The sequence below is a fragment of the Molothrus aeneus genome, chromosome 1, assembly GCF_037042795.1.
Source record: "Molothrus aeneus isolate 106 chromosome 1, BPBGC_Maene_1.0, whole genome shotgun sequence".
Taxonomy (NCBI): Eukaryota; Metazoa; Chordata; class Aves; order Passeriformes; family Icteridae; genus Molothrus; species Molothrus aeneus.
Genome location: NC_089646.1, coordinates 15,480,753 through 15,500,218, shown reverse-complemented (window position 1 = coordinate 15,500,218; position 19,466 = coordinate 15,480,753). Strand labels below are relative to the sequence as shown.

Below are 19,466 nucleotides of genomic sequence, written 5' to 3'. Positions count from 1 at the left end.
CAATTTTTCTTGTTGATTTATCCCAGATAATTCAAAACAAAAGACGGTCTGAAATCTGTTGCACTTCAGATTAGAAGAGTCATTGCAATTTATTCTAACTTAAAAGCAGCACAAACTTGGAGTTTAAGTCTGTCTTTTAAATGTTTTTATCATATATGGTCCACAAATTGCTTTCAATAAAATTGAACTTTATATAAATTGTACTGTAGGACCTTAAAGGCATCTTAAATGTCTCTCCATAGCTCTGTGCTCTGTATAAAGAGATTGTCTGGAAAATCTCCCTTCGATCTTGAGTTCCCTCGTAAAAAATGTTGTGTCCTAATCAAATGAATTCATTAATGAATATGTAACTTTTTTTAAAATCTTCAGCTGTTGAATTAGAATTCATCATGCCAATGTTGAACCACTGCATACCCACTTAGGCTGCTACATTACATTGGCTATTGTGCTTCACGTGCAGATCTTCTGCTTCTATCAGGTTGAGATTTTAAAGCTGCACAAGGGCTTCTTCAAAACTAATTTCCAGTTCTGCTTCTTCAGCTTGCAGGCATCAGCACACCAAAAAATTTTAGCTAAAGAGGAGATAAGAGCAGCCAAAGAGGCGATGGGGCAAGATCAGTCTGAGGAACCAGATTCTTCCACCTTAAGCTTGGCAGAAAAGATGGCTTTGTTTAACAAACTGTCTCAACCAGTATCCAGGGCCATCTCCACAAGGAATCGGGGAGATCTGAGGCACAGGAGGATGAATGCTCGTTACCAGACTCAGCCAGTCACCCTGGGAGAGGTTGAGCAGGTAAGTGCCATCACAGCTCTTTTGCATTTCTTTTTATTGGAGAAAACAGCTTCAGTGTAAGATACCATAAAGGCTGGCCTTTCCTTTGCTCTGAACTACACCCAGAGGAAAAAGTTTGTCAGGAAGCTGCCTTCTGACATTGAACATTCCCTGAAGTGTTCAAATTTTTTGGTATGGTTTTCTTCTTTTTTAAGGTAATTTGAGAGTATATCGACTTCCTGCCTAGTGCAAGTTGTACCTTTCACAGTGTGTGTCACTTCCACTAGAGTATTACATGTTGTCTAAAAGTAAATTCTTGATCAAAGGTGTAAAAAACTGAGACACACATCATTTTGCTTTAGTTGTATTTTCAGAGCGTTTTGGAGCTTTGTCATGTGCAGTTTTCAGGCTCTTTCCTGAAAGCACAATATATTTCTGTTATTAGTAAGGACATAGTCTGTCATTTTCCTCTGGGAGGAGGCATTGATTTTTATCTGTATTTTTTCCCTAAAAGCAGAATACTTTTGAAATTCAGGAAGTCAAAGAGAAATTATTTAAAGTGCAGTGAAATTTGGCTTCCTGCTCTGGAATACTTCATCTAATTGGAACTGCAAAGGAATGCCTTTTTAGTAAAGTCTCAGCATAAGGTGGCCCAGAAGTGGTCTTTCAGATCTCTTCACAATAGCAGAAACAGCAGTCCCTTTGTACTACAGCTCTGAAAGAAATCACTTTAACAGTCAAGCACAACTCCTGTGCTTGTCATATTTCTATGTATTTGGATAAATCTGAGTGTTAGAAAGTTCCTACCCTTTTCTTTCTATATGCTTCATTCATGATTATACATTTTCCATATTTTATAATAACAGGATAGTGAGAAAGCAGGATTTCTCTAAACATATTGGTGCAAGGCTGTACAGATTATAATTGTACTTTATGCCTACTTCACTTGCACATGAAGTAGTAATAAATGCTTGACAGATTTATTTAAGCAAGGTTTCCATACCTTACATAGTCCTTTTTCCATTCACTCTCCACATGCCAATTACTGTCACAGCATGGCCTCTTTTATGGTTGTGTCACCAACTTGTTTGGGGCAGGACGGTGGTAAATGGAACCGGGCTGAAGCAGATGGGGAAGAAGTGACAGTCACTTTGTCAGCCTTACAGAGCAAGCATGCTTTTCAAGCAAGGAAAATCAGAGGAAGCATGTTGTGTCATCTTTCTGAACCTAGCAAATGAAATCAGAGTTGACTCTGAAGCAAGCTCAATGGGAATGTATTTTCAAAAAGACTTTCTACAGTGAAGTGTTCATTGGAGTGTTGGGGGGTTTTGAGATCCCAGTATGGTTTTTCTAGGAAGAAGCCAAAGAGAGCTCTCAAAATAGATAACTAGAGGTTGTATTCCCAAAGTGCATATTTGAAAATGTAAATATCTTGTAACTAATACTGAATTCAATTTTCTGATCTCCTCTAAATTTCTAATTCTGATAGATGCAATGGAAAAAAAATAAACTGGTAACTATTTTCTTAATCTTGTTTTGGAATCTTTGAGCTAACATAGTCTTTGCTCTGCTTCCCAGTTTTCTTAGTGAATGACTGTTGTCTGTGTTTTATGGAATCTGCATGCACTTTTTAGGTTCTGAGCTGATTTCTGTTACTGGTGTGATCTTGTCTGTCCTTTTGCACACTGTTCACTAACTCTGCAGTTTAAGAAAAAACAAAAAAAAACCCCTCCAGATGTGTATGAGGCATGTTTGTCATTCTCTTTCATAGCTTTCGTAGCTTCTCCTTTGGAGAAGATAAAGCTCTGCATGTTGGGGAAAAAAATGCATCTTAACTGCATCTAGGAAAATTTTACAAAATTATTATGTTAGAAGAGTAGAAAAGATAGTTGTTCCACCATGGGGGCTGGCAGAATAAGTTTGGAAGTGTTTTTAATGTGCTTCTTAGGCTCAAATACTTTGCTCATGACAGCCAATGTTTATATTTGACAAAGTCCTGCATGAGGGTGATTTATGTGGAGGGAGCATCAGGAATGTCTGCCCTGGGTTAGGGCAGCACGGAACAGTCTCTCCCTGGCACTCAATGGTCACCAGAGCTGGGAGCTTCAGAGCTGTGTAAGAGCAGAGCTGTGCCAAAGCTAATGAGTCCTGCTGAGATGCAGAGGTGATTAGCCTGGGCACATGGCATGTTAGCTGGCATCTGGAACCTGAGCTAATTCCTTCCTGCACTGCTGCAGGTCCTGAGCCCCGACACAATGTCAGGTTGCATGTTCCACACACACCCCTTGTTACTAAAGATGTTGCTGCTCACATGAAGTTGTTTTTACCTGGAGTGAAATAACCCATCTGCAGACAAATTACAGGGGCATTGTTGCTTTCCTTACCTGTTCTAGTCTGTACTGATAGAGTACAATATTTACATGAAAACGTACTTTGGATGAACTGATGTGATAAGGCTGCTTTTTGGAATTGATAATTTCAGAGCTTGTAAGTCCTATTTGGCTTTTTTGGATTTTTTTGTTTGGTTGGTTTTTTCCCTTCATAGGTCCAGAGTGAAAGTGGAAAGATTGCTCCCCTGTCATCTGCAGTTGCAACATCGATTTCAGCCATGGCCTCTGCCCTGGCTCCCTTGTTTGGGGACCTGCCTGGGAAGCCGGGCACTGATGGCAGAGGGAGCGCTGCCACCAGGTTCCACCCTGCAGCAGAAAACTTGGACTCATCAGGAAAGCACACACACAAGTCAGAGCAATGGCAGCCCTCCATGGAAGCACTAGAAAGCAGAAAAGCATCAAAGAAACATGAAGAAGAAAGAAAGAGGTTTCTAGCGCATGAAGCTAATGAAATTAAAAAGTACAGCTCCTTTGAGGATGAGACCGCACATCCTGTTCCTGAAAAAACAGGAGACCACCATAAAGAGACAACATACAGCTTCCTGAGGAAGGGCAGCTTGGAACTGTTTGGTTCACAAGCACTTTTTCAGCCTCTGGAACAGAAGGAAATCGATACTGGCATTCAAGGTAAATGGGAAGACACAAAAGGCCAGTCCTTTGAAGAAAAGGTAGATATGGAAAGTGTTATGAAAAGCAAGACTTGGCAAAGAGGTGTGGTAATTACTTGCTGTTGGTGTGGTCTCATTCAGCAAATGGTGTTTCAAGCTTTATCAAGGCTGGTTATGTTTCCTTTTTCTAACACTGCTTAGAAGTACAGAAATATCTGTGAAGTGTTAAGTTTTATAAATAGAGGGGTTTGTTTTTGGTTTTTTTTCCTTTTTTTCAATCTTTAAAGATGGCTCAGTTTTATTCAGATTTATTTACTTTGAAAGAAGTGGTATTATATGCTGAAGCTAAGATTTATTCTTTCTGGTTTTGCACTTTCTCCTGCCCTCCAAAATTCAGAACAAACTAAACTTGCTGCTTTGAGTCAATTATCTGCCCTTAATTTTTGCCTTACTGTGCATATAGAGTTATGAATTACCTACATAATGCATACATAACTAGGAGTGGATAATTTTAAGATAATTAATTTTGCAAAACTAGTATTATTTTCTCTTTGATGTGGTGATGAAATACAAACCAGGAAATTCTCAGAGCAATTACATTTTTATATGCACAACATAATTTAAACTTAAAAAATAAACTTCCCTATCTTTAAATAAAGTACTTAGGAAATAAACTGTGAATTTGGTAATTTCATAAGTCCTTCTATTCTGCTGAATTTAGAAGGATGTTGTGTTCCTTTTCTGTTTTATTGTGATAGTTGACAGCATCACACTATCCTGTAGCACTAAAAGCATTTTTGTGTTCATCCTGTGAAGTTAATGTATTTTGAATTTAATGGTCTTCACACAGGCATAGAGAGGAAGGTACAGTTCTGCCTGTATTCCTCTAAAGCAGTATCCATTCTGTCCAATTAGCCTTTGATGACTGCAGGGGAGATGGAGACTGGGATATAATAGGAGCAGCCATATATCAGAGGGGTGTTGTGCTTGTAACATTTCAAAAAGAAAAATGAAGATCACTTATATTTCTTTAAGGATAACTGTAATAGTGCATTTATCTTTCTTCAAGGCAGTTTTTTCCTGTGGTTTAATTGCTGCTTGAAAAAACAGACCCAAACAAGCCCCCAACACCCTCCTAGAAAATAATACCTCTCTTAAGCTATTAAATGTCCTAGTATGCTACTCAAGCATTAAACTGCTTTACCAAATAGTTAATTTTCTTGTTTCAATTTTGTCTGCTTCTCTTCCCCTGCTCTTTGTTCCCTGTCACTTTCATCTGTTACTTTTCCCGTTGGTGTGATGAGGGGAGCAGCAGTTTTTGCCTCACCCATGTGAAGTTCAGAATTGTGTATTGCACATGATGTTCTGTGGCTTCTTGTGAGCATCAGTCACAAATGGCAGCAAGTAATGCTGCACAATTAATCTTTGTGCTCTGGCTCAGCCAGAAGTTTCTCCCTGTTAGAATAGTATGTGATGTGAATGTTTAAAATACAGATTTGCTTCTTCAGTGTTAGTAATGTAAAGTGTCTTTAAAAATAGAACTAATTCAGCTCTTCTCTTTTGAATGGGCAGACCACGCTGAACCTTCTTCTGAACTCACCAGCACATCAGCCATGAGGACAGTTTCACAAACAGCAGCTGCAGCATCCTGTAGACTGCAGGAGCTCTCTGAACAATTGGAAGGCAAATTTTATAAGAATTCCTGTGAGATGTTTTCCATGGGAGAGAGCAAAGCACAAACAGCTGAGGATGTCCTCGATAATGCCAGCAAAACTATGTCAATTAAGGAAAGGTACTTAAATTTCTCTTTCTTTTTTAATGATCCCTATAAATATAGTTATTATATTGATGATGGTATAGAAAGATTTAAAACTGTTTCTAAAAAAGCTAAGTAGTGATTACTAGGCTTTATTATTACTAACAGCAGAAACATGCAGCTAATCTGCCTGACATGCTTATAAAGCAGATGATGGTGAATGAGAATTACCATTCAAGAGAACATAATAACCTGATTTTGAAAGAGCCACCTGAATAATCAATGAGTATTTCAGAAAATTAAAGTTGTAAAATATACATGTTCTAATTACACTTATATACTCAATATACTTCTCCAGGTTCTGCTTTCAGTTATACAACAGGTATAATGTGATTCTGGTTTATTTTAATAACCATTTCTTCTTGGTCTGCAGGAGTCCCTTAAATAAGGTGATTAGAGGGATATTGCCTCACTACTCCAGAAGTACCTGGTAGCCATTTTGATTTCTAGGAACTTACTGTAGGGATTTTAAAAGGATAGTAAGTTGGACAGGTTTATAGGAGTACTAGAAATACTTTTTCCAACCCAAGTTCATTCTGATCTGAAGCAAAATGTGAAGTCTGGCACTTGTGCAGAGTGGGAGTTCAGGATTGAAGTGCCAATAGCTGCTGTAGTACTTGTAAAAGTTTTCCTAACTTAGTTAAAACTTTAAGAGTATAAACTCAGTCACAAATTGGTAGCAGCCCAGTGAGTGAATTATGACTATTTAGCCTATCTTTGCCTCAGTTTTTCTGCATGAAAGCAGAACCAGTTAATGAAAATAACTGCCTGATTAAACGTTCACTGTGTAAAAGTATTCCCTCAGCTTAATGAGGGGAGTGTGATATTAGGCATTCTGAACCTTTTTTTTTTCTTTTAAATGTAATTCCAAAGTTTGCTTCTCAAATTCATGTGTTTCTAGGAGGTATGTGAGTCGTTTTCATTTACAAGCATCCCCACTCCCTGTCAACCACTTTACACAAGGGGGTGCAGAGGCAGCTATAGCAGCTGTGCACTCTTAATGCCCTTTCTGAAGGCTGTACTTACATTTTCAGTTTACTGTTGTTTTGTTTAAAGCAGCTTTCATCCCCCTTCCCTGTCCCCTCGTGTAAATATGTCAATTGTCTTGGCAGATGAGGTTTAAGATGAATAACTTGTGGTTTATAGGTGGTAAATGATCTACCATCCCTGATCCTGGTGGAGAGAAGGAGGTTGGAGGGAAGATCCAAGTTTTAGTAGCTGTTCCAGTCCTAACTTCAATGCCTCAGCTGAGTTGATCTCTTGAGGAACTGAAGCCTGTCAGTCACACAATCAGGAACCACTTTTGTTAGGACTCCAAGACTGTGTACTCAGTCCCAGAGCTGCCAAAAGGAAATACCTGCTGTCTTGTCAGGAGTTTGTATACCCTGATTCCACAAACATCTGTAAATGACTGAGCTCCTATCAAAATGTTTCAGCCTTCCAAAATACCACAGTAGTCTACTTCTTGTCCCAGAATTAAAAGACTACAACCACTAAGTTTCTTTTGCTTGGCTGCAGTTCATGACAAGTATTCATAAACATCAAAGAACATTTCTGCTAAAGATTGACTATTACACTTGGATTTCTTTTTCCTTTTACATTCACTAACTTCATCTTCCCATCCAGTGTATTTTTCTGGCTGTGTCAGACATTCTTTCACCTTATGGAAGAACAACTTTTCCACACATGAAATAGTATTTGGGCAGGATGCATGAATGCTGGTCTGGATGAAAGTGATTTTCCACAAAGACTTGCTTCACTAAACTAATACTATCCTCCTAGAGTGAATGTATGGCTGGCATTTTCAGAATTGCCTATATTATATAGAAGAATGAAAATCATTATTTTTTAATGAGGAAAGACACCTATACTCTCTTCTCCTGTCTCTGTGCATTTATTGAGACCAAAGGCCATCCTGTCAGCTCCACTGTAGAAGTCAGCTGCATGCCATGATCACCATTTTAGAAAGCTACATCTAATTAACTTCTGGTGAACCTCTTACCAACATTCTCACTTTCTCAGGAAAAATCTAGCCTAAACTTAGTTTTCAACCTTTTTTGATGTATGGATGCCTGAGCAATACTTTCTTACATAGTCTGGTTCCCACTATACAGAATTTATGCACTCTTTTAACAGTCAACTTCCTTTCTGTAGTTATATATCTCATATTGCTCTCCAGGATTTATGACTTATCCAAACAGAACTGGTCAAGTGCAGCCAAGGGAGAACATGTGAAAACCAAGCCTATGTCCAGTTTCTTCTAGCTCAATGAGACAACTAGCAACTAAGATACTAAAATATTGCCACAGAAGAAAGATGTGTCATTTTGGACATTTTTTGCCAGGATTTTTGCCAAGGCCTTTCATGCAACTCTCTTTGTTTAGGCAAAACCATTGTTCAGATCTCATTTCTGTTTTCCTTCAGTATTTACTATCCAGCATTTTGCCTTCAGCTCTGAAAGCTTTTGCCTTGAGGCCACCCTGACACCTCTGGGATGAGAATCATTCTGTCTTGATGTCACACAGTCTATCTCAGTAGCAGGTGAAAGAAGGATGCAGCGCAAGCTGTCAAAGATGGGCAGACACACTAAAAGCTTTTTCTTTCAAAAAAAGAGTAGAACTTATTTTCTTCATATTGGAAAAGGAACTTTTGGAGGAAAAAGTAGTGTGTCTACACTGTGAAAGTGACTAATGAATGATTATTCATTATTTATAAAAACTGGAAAACTAGAGGTATTCAATGAAACTAGTAAGCAGCAGGGCTTAAACAAATCTAAGGGTTAGAGCTAATATTTGCTTTATTTTCTAAGACTTGCCAAAGAATCAGCTGCTCTCTACTTCTGACCTTGTGGGCTTACTTTTAGGAACCAATTCAGTAGTTCTTGCATCTTTATTCATCCAAAAGGGTGTCCTCCATTCAGCTGTTGCTGAGTCAGGGCACTCTGACTTTACTGCCACTTCCATTGTTCAAAAGAAATGCGTGGCTTTAGGTTTTACACAGCAGTGAAGGTTCTATTGGCATACAGAGCATACATGTTTCTTCTAAGTGGTGATTTCATTGCTCAAAACAGGCAAATGTGTGTTCTCACTTGTAGGAGTCAGTTGTTTCATTACATATACCAGTGAAGCATGGAGGGCTGCTATGAAACCATCCTTATGGCAGAGAAGAAAACAAAATCTCCGAAGACACAGAAGTATTCTTAGAATTACAGATTTTTTCTCTCCCTGATCAAGCAGGCTGCTTGGGTCAAAGGTCTAGAGTAAATACCCTGTGGTAATGTTAGCTTAAAAAAGCCCAAAAACCAAGAAACAAAAAAACCCACTTTTTTCCCCTGCCTGCTATGCTGACTAGATTTTTAAAAACATTTTTAAAAACAAACCCAGCTTAGACCAAAGCTGACCAATATGCCTTCCAGCTTCAATTATCACAGATCATTTCTAAGCAAAACTGACTTGAGAGAACATAGCTACTGAAGATAACTCATTGCATGGTGGCAATTCAGTCCCATCTTGGTCTCCTCCACAGTTTTACACATGCATGGATGCACTCCAGAAGATTAGTTCTGGGCAGTGAAATCTTGTGTCCTTTCTGCAAACCATGACCATGACCTCAGCTCCTTATTGTGAGTCCTTCTCACCCCTACTCATCCCGTGCTGTGAGGTATGAAGCAACCAGACACTGTGAAGCCTGCCAGCACTGCCTGCCTGGGCAGGAAGAGAGGAAATAACTGCTTTCTTGAATACTAACATTCTTACTGCCATTGTTTTCTGTAGATTTACTGTTTTCTGCATTCTTAGTTTTTCTCAAGTGACTGTCTTAGGCCCAATTGATCATCCCCAAATAGGTCAGTAGCATGGCTGAACCCCCTGGATTTTTGCAGGAGGCAGCTGCCTGAAACTTGACTTCTGGCTTCTAGACCTCTTTGGTTCTACCCTTTCCTTCTCCTCAGTGTTTCCAGACAAGATTTGCTGTGAGGATAACAGTAATCACATCTCTGAAAAAGAATTTTCATACTTTGTGGTCAGAATAGGTTTTAACTACTCAACCTGTTCAATTAATAGGGTTAAAGGTTTTGTATAATTCTTACTGAAATGCTGTAGATTTGAGAGCAGTATGTCATAAGACTTAACTAAACTAAAAAAATATTTAGTCGATCAATGCAACTGTTTGCAAAAGTGCTGCAGATACACATTTTATGGATTACTAAGAATGATTTCTGAAGGGTAGAAGACTCATATAAATGTTGATTTCTGAGGAAGGTAAACTGAAGATCATCATGCCTGTATAGACCTCATATTCCTTACTGACTTGCCCTGTCCCCAAAAGTAGTAACCTCGGGGTTTGTATGGACAAATAGAATTCTAGCAAAACTAATCTACATGTTGTCCCCACTGCAGCCAGTCAGCACTTTGTACTATATTCAGAATTTTGCTCAAAGTTAGGAAACAGCACTGTGAAAAGATCCCACTTACTGAGATTAATGGTAATCCACATTTTAAATATAAGACCTCCTTTAAACAAGTTGAATGTTGCTGATAGATTTCACAGCTGCAGGGTAGTTAGCACCAGGTTATTAGTGCATTGGTGCTGCTGATTTGTGTCACAGCAATGCCTGGACTAAGCAAGGGAATACAAAGTGATCCCAGGGAGTCTGACAAGTAACCTCAGCCCCTGGAGTTGGAGTGAAAGCAGAACTGCAGAGTTGTCCTTTGATGTACCTGATGAGACCTAATTGGTGTGTGCCTGCTGAACAGACCTCTTTCTTCTTGGGGTTTAAAGAAAATAATTTTAAGAGCATTTTTTAATGAGTACAATGAAGACCAAAGGTAGGATACATATTCTTAACTTTGGACATCTACAGGATAAGTATCCATAGCCAAGCTACTCACTTGCTGTGCCTTAGTGACAGAGTGGAGGGAAAATAGCAGTTATTAATCTGACCTTTTCATACACCTACTTTAGGAGGATCTGTGTTGTACCTTGGTCTCCCTTGACTGTATTGGCAATTTCCACTGATGATACAAATTAACTGGAGTTTCTGTGTCAGGTCTGGATGTCTGTGTTTTGACAGATGATTGCCATTCAACATGTACAGTATAAGGCTTGGTGTTTGTTTGTGAGCTTTGTATATGTGTATAAAATGTAAATAACTTAGTTAATACTAGAAAACCTAATTTCAGATTATCTTGAATGCAGCATTAGTGAAACAATGAGGTTATCTTTTGAGGATAATGGGAAGGACAGTGTTTAAAGCTGCCTGTTGGCATGCTTTTCCTTGTAGGTTGGCATTGCTGAAGAAGAGTGGTGAAGAGGATTGGAAGAGCAGGCTCAGCAAAAAGCAGGAGTATGCAAAAGTGGCCGTCGCTGATCGCAGTGCGCAGATGCAAGAGGTTGAGCAGCTGTTGAAGAAGGTAACTCTGTCCCTATCTGGGAAAAACATCTTGCTTGAAATGCTTTTGCTTTTTGAAGATGCATCCAAGTAGACAGGCATGCCTAATATTAGCTGCTAGCTCCTGCTGCTCCTCTTGTTGTCAGGCTTGTTTAAAAACCAATTCTCCCAGTGTGAGGGATTATTTAATGAGGAGGTCTCCACTGCCCTGGGATGTGTAATAGTGCTTACAGTGTCTTCACATCAGAAGATAATGAACTAGTAAGTGGGTCTGTAAGGCTTCTGCAGCATGTACAGGTATAATGATTTAAGCCCTTTCTCCTGCCCCTCTTCCCTCTCCCCTTCCACGCCCCCACACTGAAATTGCCTTAATACTTAGTTCTGATGTTTTCTTATGTATGAGTGAGTTTGTAAAAATGTCACATTCTTAACACTGTGTTATCTCTGTGCATACACTGGGTTTTTAACTGGTAATTTTGGATCCTAGAGCTACTGAGGTAATGCAGGTACTAGAGCATTCATGAGCCATTTGGCTTTTGGTTATCTTGCATGATCTTTGTGAATAGCAGAAGTGGCAGGACCAAGATTTTATCTGTCTTACAACAGGTAGTGAATGGAGAGGGAGATGGGTTGAAAGGTGTGGAGGAAAGGGAGATCCATATTGTTAGCACACTCTGATTATGTCTATACATGAGTAAATTAGGTTGCCTAGCAAGAGCAGATCTTATATCTATATATATATATATAAAATTACCTCAATACAGAGGTAATAATAATTACCCCTGAGGATGTGCTACCTGTGCCATACTTGCTTGTTTTTGTTCAGTGAAATTTTGTTTCAGACTAAATTTAGGTTGGACCTGTGTCCTGACTGTCTTTAGCAGCAGTAGTGCTACAAGAGGATCTTGGAGTGCACTTCAGGGCTTGGTTTCATGCAAAAGTCTGTGCAGTCTACAGTGTGAGCCAAAGTGCAGAAAGTGAGGATGACTGGGAGATTTGCTTCAAAATGGAATGTCCCCTGGCTCAAAGTACAGGACCAATGGAGACTTGTTTCCCTTCTCAGTCAGATGAAATAGGCTGTCTCAAAAGCCTTTAATTTCTGTAGGAGTACTTCACAGAGGACAGGTGAAAATAAAATTTGTGTTACAAAATTTGCTAGTGGGGATGGTAATCTTTGGATCCAATTATTTAGTTGTTTACTTCTACTAAATAGTATAGGCAAACAGTAACAAAAAGTCTCCTGTTCCATCAGTGCATTACAAGTAAGGACACAGTTTATCATTATTGAGGATAAATCTGTGCCTGAACATGTAAGTCATCAGTCATGTTAACTGGACAGAAAAGAATAAAGCTGATTTTGGCAGTTTGGTTTATGGGGTTTGTTTTGGTTTTGCCCTGTGGACTTGTTCAAAAATCCAGCTGCTAGTTTGAAAGACGTCCTAAAGCAAAAATAATTCCAGGGAGGAAAGCAAAATTGTGGTCACATTTTTAACAAGCTAGTCTCCAAAATTACAACTGTTGAGATCAGATAACAAATGTACTCCAGCTAAAGACAGTGGGGTTGAGAAAAAGCTTTAAACAGCTGCCAAGATTTAGGCAGAGACAAACCCTTTGTTCTCTCTCCGCACCTCTCAGCACCCATACCCTCCCTGCTGTGTTACCATGTGCAGCAAGCACAGTCAGGCGTTTAAAGCAAGTAAGGGAGCATGAAGTGCTGGAGGGATACAAGCTTTGAAGTGACAGTGCTAGCAGGGGAAGTTTCTGTGACACTGGGGTCACCCACTCTGATAGTTCATGTTAGCTCTTGGCTATTTAGAGCCTAAATCAAAGGATTTTCATGTCTGCCTATGGATGAAAACTTGGGTGTGTAAGATACACAATTCCATGAACTATAGTGATGTTTGGGATGCTGATTCTCATGTGATACATGAAAAATATGTAAACTCTTACTGAGGGTACTCTACTTACAAGACACCATGTCAGTTGCCCTTAAATCTAGAAGTACTGGTTTTGATAAGCAATCAGTGTGGTGGCTGTTATCCTTTGAGGACCATGAAGCACTGTGCTATTGAAGTCTATTTGTAGAATTTTGAGACTCTGCTGTACTTGAGAATCTTAAGTGTTTTCTGTTGCTGGATTACAGTAAAAATGCAGGAATTGTAGTGATAACTGAACTTTGAGCTAGTTAGACAATTTCCACACATGGCAGTCATCAACAAGATGTCAGTCATCAGCACCATAGCATAACCAGCAAGGGTGTGTAAACTTCTGTCATGCCCTGCTGCTTCAAAACAATGCCTGATGTTTGTTTTTAGTTGCAGTATGGTGCTCCTATTAATGTAGTCAGGCACCTTTTTAGGGGTTTTTTTGTGTGTCTCTCTTTTAAAAGGTTACCTAAATTATTCTGGAGATTTGATTATTGAAGCATAGCTGCAGAAATTAGAAGTTATTAGAGTACATTTAGTACATTTAGATACAAACAAAAGTGGAAAGATTCATACTCTTAACAAAATAGCTACATTAAATAGTGCTGTTCGATCATTTCTAGTCAGAATGCTTCTTTGTGGTGTCTACATGGTGAAATATTTATCCAAATGTATTACAGTCATTTGTATGTAGACTAAACTGTAGAAAAACACCATAAAATTCATGGAAAAGCTGACAGAGCAACCTCAAACAGGAAAAAAAAAAGAGAGACGAAGGAATTGACACAAGCAGATACAGATGAGGGGGGAAGCTGAGATTTACTTGGAGGTCCAGCATCTGTTTTGACGATTGCTGCACACAGGAGGAAAAATTTTTGGAAGCTGTGAGACTTCTTAAATTATTTACATATATGGTAAAACATATTTGGACAATTCAAAGAATAGCTCTAACATCAGGGAAACAACTGTCTTGCTGGATGAATGTCTTACTGGAAAAAAATCTCTTTTATTTAGGAAAAATATTTTGGATTTAGTATCTTTGTTTTCATCATCTTAGGCTGGATGGAACACTTGCAGTTTGTTGGATTTCTTCATGAGTAGAAAAATTAATTAATTTCAAAATCTTTCCATAATATCAAAATAGGAAGATTTACTGGAATAACAATTTCTGGTTTATAGTGAACCATTTTTAACAGAGTCTCTGATTAATTTGATTACCAGCTGCATTGCAGTTGCATTTAAGCAGTGACTGACATTTGAAACACTTAATTCTTACATTATGTTTAAATTGCAGCTCAGCACTGGTGTTAAAGGCTAGGGCTGAGCAGTCATTTCAAAATTACTCAGAGATGAAGTGTGTAAAAATCTAAGAGAGGGTAAGCCCTTGAAAAGTGACTTTTAGACACTAAAATATTAGGTTTTTGCTGTGGTAAGAGTTTTATCCAGTTCATATATGGCATCCACCAAGTGCTTGTAACACATTCTCATTAAAGCTGAAACTCATTATTGGGCTGCATTTTGAGCCACTCTAATAAGCTGCATTTATCCATCCACTGTGCCATGTTCCCCATTTGCTTTAACCTACAGAAAGGGAGAAGAATTAAAGCTGATAAAGCCATGTCTAATCAGCTTTGGGTAAGCCCAGCTCTGGGGCAGGGTTTATTTGTAGGCTGTGTTTGGAATGGTGAACTCACCTTCACTGAGTACCCTGGGCTTAGCAAATCCTTCCAGATGGCTTTTGAGTCTCCCAGTTTCAGCAAGAATTCTTTCCTTTCATCCAGAGAATAGATGATTTGCTGTTTAGCAGGGTCTGATTAAACTTGCAGCAGAATTATTCACATTGTGGTTGACATGGTTCATCAATTTAATGGTGCATGAAAACAGAGACATATAAAAATTATCAGCATACAAAAAGTGTGTCTTCCAGCTGTGCTGTTTTGTTCTGTGTTGGGTTGTAGTGATATTGTTACTAACTTGGATAATTCCTGCATGAAATGGCTTTGGTAAGCATGCTGTTGCATTATGACAGCATTTTTGATCTCTGCTTTCCAACAGTGAAAACATTTCTAGATCAAAAACTTAGTAAGAAATAAGGGAAAGAGGAGTTACTTCTCCCCCATTTCCATTTCTGGTAGTCCAGTTCTTTTCTAATTCCTTTGCTCTGCTTCTATCCTTGTCATAGGAACCTGTATATGCTTCTACTTACTCTCCTGTTATACCTGCTCTCCATAAATTTCATCCTTTTCTACCTATTAATCAGGTGAGCAAAAGTCTGCACAATTCAAATGTTCAAGAATTTCAAGTAAGGACATTTTACCAGTGTTTTTTAACATACAAAATTAATAATCCTCTTAACTGATTAACCAGCTCAGTAAATGTAGCTTTAAAGGAACATAATGTTATGCCACTATCCTGTGTACTCTTCTCCAATATACCTTGTGCTACTATTTCTGTTATGGTTGCTTTTCTGAAAGTTCTGTATCTGTTTTAAGACTGTATTGGTGAGAAAGTAAAGGAAGAAAACATTATTGCATTCATTATAATACTGAAAACTTGTAAGTTGCTAAAAAAGGAGTAGTATGGAACTACACAGCATTTATTGTAGAATTTTGCTGTGTACCCTGATCTCCCTGTAAGTAATGTGCATGTCCAATGTGAGACATAACATCATCTAACTTACTGACTGTAAAAAAACTGCTTTTGTTGAGAGGTGACTTTCCCATAGTGCTTTTCCCTAGTCCCTCTCCCTTTGTCTTGGCACATCATCTATTCTATTCTCTGACTATCCCATCTTCCTGCTTCTCTCTCTTTCTTCCTTTAAGGTCTGTAGTACTAGTTTGAAAGAATCAAGCTCTCTGATTTCTGATGACCGTCACCCTTGGAGATGGAAGGTGAAATGCTGTATAAAATTTATGTTTCATTTTTGGAGGGAGGAGTGAGACAGAAAATTACACTTGGATTGATGATGCACATTCCTAATTTGTGTTTGCCTGGGAACAGAGTTCTGCTGCTGCTCCAGTAAATATTAGAGAAGCTTCCTTGTGAAGTGTTCTTCAACACCATGTCTGTATCTCTGCAATTCCATAACAGACAATTTGAAGAATTAATAGATAATGAGAAATGTAAACTTCCTACACCCAGAGCAACATAACAAAGTTCTCTTTGAGCAGTAGAGTACTAGACCTTGATCTGAGCAAATATACCTGGTTCATGTGATCAGAGGTAAAAAATGCAAAGGCAGAAATGGGCAAAGAAACAAGCTGCAAAAAACCACAAGAAAAAAAGGAGAGCTCACTGGAAGGTCTCAATAGATCTATGTAAATCATATTCTGCTATATTAGACTTCCTTCTCCCTTGCTCCCAGCTCGCGCTTGTGGTTCCTGTGCTACAAGGAGTCCATTGGGTTCTTCATTCCCACAGTCTGTGCTGCATGCAGGGAGCTTTCTGACCAGCATGGGTTATGGCAGTGAATTAAAGAGCAGTTACTGCTGGGCTGGGATGATGAATACAGAAGAGGCTACTGGATATATTACAAACATTTAGGCGACTCGTATTTACCATTTCCACATTCACTTTCATAGCTGGTTTGGAATATGATCTTTTACTGTGAGTTTTTTTAATTAAACATTAAATTTTAGACTATTTTGAAATTTGTTAGTGCTACCTCTTTCCCATAAGCTGTGGATTTAATATAGCTTATTTACTTTGGTTGTGACAGAGTTCACCAGCTTTATGTATCTAGAAGTGAACAATATATTCTAACTTAATAATAACCCTCCAGTAATGACAGGAGGCCTTTTAAGGAGCTGTTCATTCCACCTGCCTTAAAAGGAAAACAGCAAAAATAGTGTTCATCTTTCCATTGACTCTGGTGAGCTACATCCTTCTCTCTCAGCAAGCTGCTTCATTCTAGCACAGTGTCAAGGTACATGCAGATTTGTTTGGGGTTTTTTTTCTGGCACAGTTAATCACTTTGTTATTTGCACCAAACATGGGTTGAGTGTGTTCTGTTTTCCTCAAAGGAGTTCTGAACAGAAAGGCATAAATTTGCACTGGAGTTTTCCCTCCACGTTGTCTTACATGAAGGCCCTTACAAAGTTGCAGAGCAAAACAACACAGAGACTTTTTGCCATACTTGTACAACTGTTGGATTCTCCTTATGCTTTTTTGTCTTAGGAGCTTACACTAGAGAAGTTAATTGTATTAAAAAACAAATAGATACTTTTCTAATCCTTCTTTTATGTATTTTATAGTATTTGTTTTAATAGAACCCCCTTTTGAAAAACAGATGGTTTTTTGTGGTCATTCTTGGTTTGGACTCCCCCAGGTAGGGACAGCCTTGATCTTCTACATAGAAAAACATGAATTATCTTATTTCTTGTATTAAAAAACAACCAACAAAAACAACAAAACTGAACAGCACACCAGCATGCTAACAGACCGCTCTTTCTCAGTTCTTGTGACCTAAAGGGGACCTTGCTTGGACTGCAAAATTGCAGCATTGCCTAGATGTGGCCCCTTCCTTAGCATAAACAGGGAGTGCCTGCCATACCCTCAAGAAATGTGCTAGAAAAGACCAATATCATCATCCAACCTAGCCAAGCTGTGGGAGAAAGTAATCCCTGTTTCTAACTGTTCTTGCATTGAGTCTGTAAATCCTTCCCAGACTAAAAACAGGATCTTTTAGAAAAACATGCAGTCTTAATTCTAAACTGTCAGCCTACAGAAAATTCTTGGCAATAATAAGTAATTCTTCATATGTTATTATTCTTGCTGTGTTAAATGTAACTCTTAACCCTTTCTTCAGTGAAAATACATACTTATCTGATATAATATAATGTTAATTACAAAAAAATATTTCAAACCTTTCAAAATTGTCAGCACCCTGGGTAGAAGCATGGAGTCTGGAAATGGATGAGCTATTCCAGTACAGATTATCTGTTCCAAACTTTCCATGAGAAAGTTGTTAAAAATTCTTGCATTTAACACAGCAAGAGTTACAAAAACTTCCATGAGAGTTTCTGTCTCTCTTCTTTTTCTGTCTTCCTAATTGGCAGGGTTGGGTTGTTTGTTTTTTTTTTTTTTTTAATTAACATTTCTCTTAAAAGCCTGGTTTACCAGACTTTTCTAATATCCTTTTTATTTTTCAACCATCTATGTGATTATCTCTTCTTTATCTTCATCATTCTTCTCTATGTTGGTGTCATCATGAGGGTCTTCTCAGGGGTTGAGACTGCATCCTTTGTTTTCCATGTTCATGAAAACATTTTGATCAAATTTGGGATGAATCAGATCACTGCATGGCTCTTCCCTGTTTGGTCAGTTAACCAGTTTACAGCCTGTAAGCTGCTCTGGTATTTTTATATTGCTCAGAAAAACCTGGCCCGGAATGTCATCTGTGATTAACTCAAATATATTAAAGAAATCAGAGGTAACAGTGTTAATACATTTAATCACACTTGAGCTCATCAAACTTACCCTTTTGATTAAACCTGTTTTCCATAATGCCATGTGGAATGGCTTTAATTACATGCTGGTGATTTGATTCTTCATTGATTGTCTCTGCAGCAGCCTTTCCATGAGTGTCTGGAAGAACCAAGAGCTTGTGTGACCTGATCTACATGCTTTAGTTTTACTTCTAAATACTGTCCACATCTGAGCTTTTATCCTAATTATTTTCCCATTTTCAAAGGCTTCTTTTTTGAAATTTGTTCTTGTGTTTTGGGGCATCTCCTTTTCCTTTTTTTTTTGTCTAAGGTATCAATGAACACATCCATCTATTTTACACAATAAATTAGAATATTTCATGAAAGTAACCACTTTTTTAATGAAAAAAATTGCATTGGAGCTGTTTTATTCCTAAGTTTTTATATGTTATTTTTATTTATTCTTGATATACTAATTTTTGATTTTACTTTTTTACAGTTGCAAATTTGAGGTTCTTCTTTCATATCATAATTTGGGTTTTTAAACTTAGAAATAAAATTTGGACTTAGAAGCTTCTTGAGTTTTAGCTTTCTTAACATATGTTCTCCCAATTAGAATCTGTTTTGACCAGTTAATTCCTCCACAAATGCTCCATGTGGCAATTCTGAAAGCTTTCTAAACTTTTCCCAACTAGCAGGTGGAGTTTTTCTGAAATTTCCTTTGACAGTTGCATATTGCAAAGCTCATATTAGCTTTCTAGCTATATAAAATTATTATTTCTTTAATTATGGCATATACTTCTGGTTTTCAGCCAAACATTTAAGGCAAATTAAGTTGAGTGAGAATTTCTGGGTGTCTATTTAGTTTATATTTTTTAAGTTCATTTGTTCATTGATAGATTAAGGTAGGAGTCCTCATGCATTAGGAAGAGATCTAGTATGGAATTTCTCCAAATTGTGTAACATATGTACCCAGTCTGATATTATTTTTTTTTTTGGTTAGGAACTCTAAAGATGTTTTACCCAATGGAACAGCTTGAATTCTTCCATTCAAAAAAAAAAAAAAAGAAAGAAAGAAAAAAAAAGTCTGTTTCTCCTGTCTGACAGCTGTTTTCTTTTATCCTTTGACACAGCTCCAGA

At 38.0% G+C, this 19,466-nt stretch overlaps 1 protein-coding gene across 1 annotated transcript in view; it reads left to right on the top strand.

Annotated features, from left to right (window-relative positions):
• SVIL (supervillin) overlaps positions 1 to 19,466 on the top strand; it is a 59,746-nt gene that overhangs the window by 18,344 nt on the left and 21,936 nt on the right. Inside the window, exons 11-14 of the mRNA XM_066551858.1 lie at positions 541 to 793; positions 3,318 to 3,789; positions 5,343 to 5,562; positions 10,868 to 10,997. Coding sequence (XP_066407955.1) covers positions 541 to 793; positions 3,318 to 3,789; positions 5,343 to 5,562; positions 10,868 to 10,997 — 1,075 coding nt within the window. The remainder of the gene's footprint in view (positions 1 to 540; positions 794 to 3,317; positions 3,790 to 5,342; positions 5,563 to 10,867; positions 10,998 to 19,466) is intronic.